The sequence below is a fragment of the Brassica oleracea genome, chromosome C4, assembly GCF_000695525.1.
Source record: "Brassica oleracea var. oleracea cultivar TO1000 chromosome C4, BOL, whole genome shotgun sequence".
In the NCBI taxonomy this organism is placed as follows: Eukaryota; Viridiplantae; Streptophyta; class Magnoliopsida; order Brassicales; family Brassicaceae; genus Brassica; species Brassica oleracea.
Genome location: NC_027751.1, coordinates 29,680,766 through 29,684,552, shown reverse-complemented (window position 1 = coordinate 29,684,552; position 3,787 = coordinate 29,680,766). Strand labels below are relative to the sequence as shown.

The window sequence follows — 3,787 nt, the reverse complement described above, 5'->3', positions numbered from 1 at the left end:
GATCGATGTATATATGTCCAAACACGCATCGATCGATGAACTTCCGAGGAATTATCCCGACGAAGTTCTACCTCGGTATATTCCGAGGACTTTTCCGACAAACAAGGGATCCTCGGAATTTCCTCGGAAATTTATTTCCTCGGAATTCCGTCGGAAAATTCCGAGGGATTTCAGAGGAAAAAAAAAATTCCGAAGAATTATTTCCGACGACGTGTTTCGTCGGAATTGCGTCGGAATAACGATATTCCGACGAAATTCCGACGATTTTTTCCCTCAGAATCCTTGATGTTTTCTTGTAGTGGTAGTCTCATGCGGTCTACTTAAAAACCTAGCTGAATCCACAAAATCCTCAAACTCTCCAACATTACCACTTCCATCATCAACACACATGCTATCATTCTTATCTAAAAAATCCGGCGCAGGGACAACTTCCGGGGACGGATGCTGCTTCTCTAGATACATAACCACTTGTCTCATCGTAGGCCTAACCTCAGGGGAGTTGTTAGAACATAGAAGCCCTAGTTTGATAACCATAACCACTTCCTCCTCATCAAACTCACCGTTCAATCTCCTGTCCACAACATCTCTAATGTCTCCACTTTGCCACCTTGACCAAATCCAATCAACCATTATAAGCTCTTCCGGTAACGCGTTTGTCTCTATAGGTCTTCTACCACAAGTTACTTCTAAGAGAACCGCACCAAACGCATAAACATCAGTGCTTGTTGTTAACTTTCCTGATTTAGTAAGTTCTGGTGCTAAGTACCCAAACGTACCAACCACTCTTGTAGCTCCCGGATTCGATCCATGCTCATATAGCTTAGCAAGACCGAAATCTCCAACCCGCCCGTTCATTTCACCGTCTAACAAAACGTTTGCGGCTTTAATGTCACGGTGAATAACCGTTTGCTCCCATCCTTCATGAAGGTAGAGTAAGCCAGAAGCAACCCCTTTGATAATTTTGAAACGTTGCTTCCACGTTAAGATAACTTTAGGGTTTTCGTGGAACAAGTACATGTCTAAGCTTCCATTAGGCATGTAATCATATACCAGAAGCAGATCTTGTCTCCTTCGACACCAACCTAGTAACTGAACAAGGTTCCTATGCCTGAGGTGACCAATGCTGGAGACCTCAGACATGAACTCTCGCACACCTTGTCTTGACTCGTGAGAGATTCTCTTGACGGCTACAAACTCGTCTGAATCTTGAAGCTTTCCTTTGTATACTTTCCCAAATCCACCAGACCCGAGAAGCTCCTTGTCCCCAAAACCATTAGTAGCTTTCTTCAACTCTCTATAAGCAAATCTATGCGGACCAAACTCAAGCTCCCACTCTTCAACTCTATCATCATCTTTTGCCCTTTTTATAAAAAACATCGCTGCAGCGACAAGAACCGTGATGATCAAAAGCGAACACGAGAGATACACTCCAAGGATCAAGCCAGGGCTCTTCTTCTTGATAGGACGTGGAGGCCGAGGGAGAGATGGTAAAGACAGAGACAAAGCTTCTCCACTCATGTTAAAGTTCCAACCCAAGATGTAATGAGAACTAGCTAGCATACCGGTGGAAGCAGAGAAACCAACATACATCTCATCTCCAAAGACAGAGGACAGATCTACATTGTAAGAGAGGAGAGACAACTTTGGTTTCTCGGACAATGGAGAGAGCTTAACATCTAACTTTTTCTTGTCTGAATCATAATCAACCCAAGCTTGAAACACTCGACCACTGTCTAAGAAAAGCTCCTTTTTGGTTGTGTTAGGTAGAAAATAGCCAGCTGGAGTTGAAGTACTTGATTCAAGAGTGTTTATATCGATGCCAACGTGGTTATCATTGATATCATCGAAGTCCAAGTCTCTGACGGTATCAAACTCCACAGCTAAGAAGTTGCTAGAGAAGTTAGCTCGGCTTGAATTCAAAAGGCCGAAGTACTGGCTAGGAAGAGAATTTTGGAGATCTGGAGTTGACGTGATGGCGAAGGCAAGTCCGTGGCCTCCAAGCGTGACGTACTCTGGAACCATGACTATTACAAAAGAGGTGGAGAAGGAGAGAGTTCGGTTTTGACCGGGTGGCTTGAACCGGATTGGTGAGGAGTAGAAGGCGTGACCGGTCATGCGACTTGTGTCTGTTGTGAGCCTGAGAGCTCCTGTGTCGGCTATCCCCGCAACTCCGGACAATATTAGATTTGGAGAGGCGTTTTTGAAGCCAATGAAAGAGAAGTCTTGGGTTGTAGATGAAGCCAAGTGTGTGAAGCAGATGAAGAGTAGCCAGCTGAAGACTAAGGTCTCCATCAACAATGTTTATTTAGGTTTTGGATTCTCTGTAAATTGTTTCCTTGTGAAAGAAGTAAAGATAATTGTATATGGTTGATGAGCTATTTGGTTCTAAATCTAACATATGGATATGATCGATTAAGAAGAGGAAGAGTTGATGGTGAAGATTATGAAAGCATGTGATGCTGAGAATGATGTTTGTCATTCAGGAACATGTGATTATTTCTAGACAGGTTATAATATTAACTATTCAATAGTATTTGAAAAGCAAACTGAACTTACTTTAACTATGATTATACGAGGTTAGTACTATTTAACATATCGATGTTGTTTATATCAGTCGAGATCGTCGGTATTAATTAGTTTAATCGATGAGCAAGTACGTATTATTTAGTAATGAAACGATGACTTTTTAACTAAATGAATTTCTTATGTATAAATCCCATCTACATTTAATTTTGGAATATGTGGGGATATGTAAACAATCTGTGTTTGTAATATGTCTTTATTGACGACAGTATTATTAACGTTGGTGAGTGATCGTCTCTGTTGCATGATTTTCAAACTGGTAATTTACGGTTTAAATGATATCTTTGGCAATATTAATTATTATCGTTTTTAGAAACACTATTATTATTTATTTTTATATTTTTAGGTTATTTTGACATACGTTGGTCCAGAAACAATATAGGAAATGAGTGTAGGTTGTAGAAGTAAAAAGGGTTTAATGATGTCAATTGTCAACCCACTACAAGAAAACAGCGGCATACTGAGAAAAAAAATCGTCGGTATGTCGTCGGAATATCGCTATTCCGACGACATACCGACGAAAAAAGTCCTCGGAAATAACTCCTCGGAAATTCATCTTTCCTCGGAAATCCCTCGGAAATTTCCGACGGAATTCCGAAAAAACCCTATTTCCTCGGAATTTCCGAGGACCACAAGTTCGTCGGAAATTCCTCGGAATATTCCGAGGAAGATGTCGTCGGAATATTCCGAGGGATAAACTTCCTCGGAATATTTCCAAAATTAAAAAAAAAATTATAAATTTATTTTTTTAAATTGAAATTCGAAAATATAAAATTAAAATTAAAATTGAAATAGAACATATTTAAAATACAAAAAATAATAAAATAGTTTTTATAAATAAAAAAATGTTTTATAAATACAAAATTAGTTTTATAAATATAAATATTTTTATAGATATGAAATCATCTTTTTATAAATACAAAATAGTTTTATAAATACAAAAAATAATAAAGTAGTGTTTATAAATCAAAAAATGTTTTATAAATACAAAATTAGTTTTATAAATATAAATATTTTTATAGATATGAAATCATCTTTTTATAAATACAAAATAGTTTTTATAAATACAAAAAAATAATAAAATAGTGTTTATAAATAAAAATATATATTTATAAATACAAAATTAATTTTAAAATATAAATCATCTTTTATAAATCCAAAAATCGAATTTATATACAAAGAACGGTTTGTATATTTAAAAATA

General features: G+C 37.0%; 1 protein-coding gene across 1 annotated transcript in view; it reads right to left on the bottom strand.

Annotated features, from left to right (window-relative positions):
• LOC106338605 (L-type lectin-domain containing receptor kinase S.4-like) overlaps nucleotides 1–2,292 on the bottom strand; it is a 9,606-nt gene extending 7,314 nt beyond the window's left edge. Inside the window, exon 1 of the mRNA XM_013777543.1 lies at nucleotides 305–2,292. Coding sequence (XP_013632997.1) covers nucleotides 305–2,292 — 1,988 coding nt within the window. The remainder of the gene's footprint in view (nucleotides 1–304) is intronic.
• Between the last annotated feature and the right edge of the window lie 1,495 nt (nucleotides 2,293–3,787).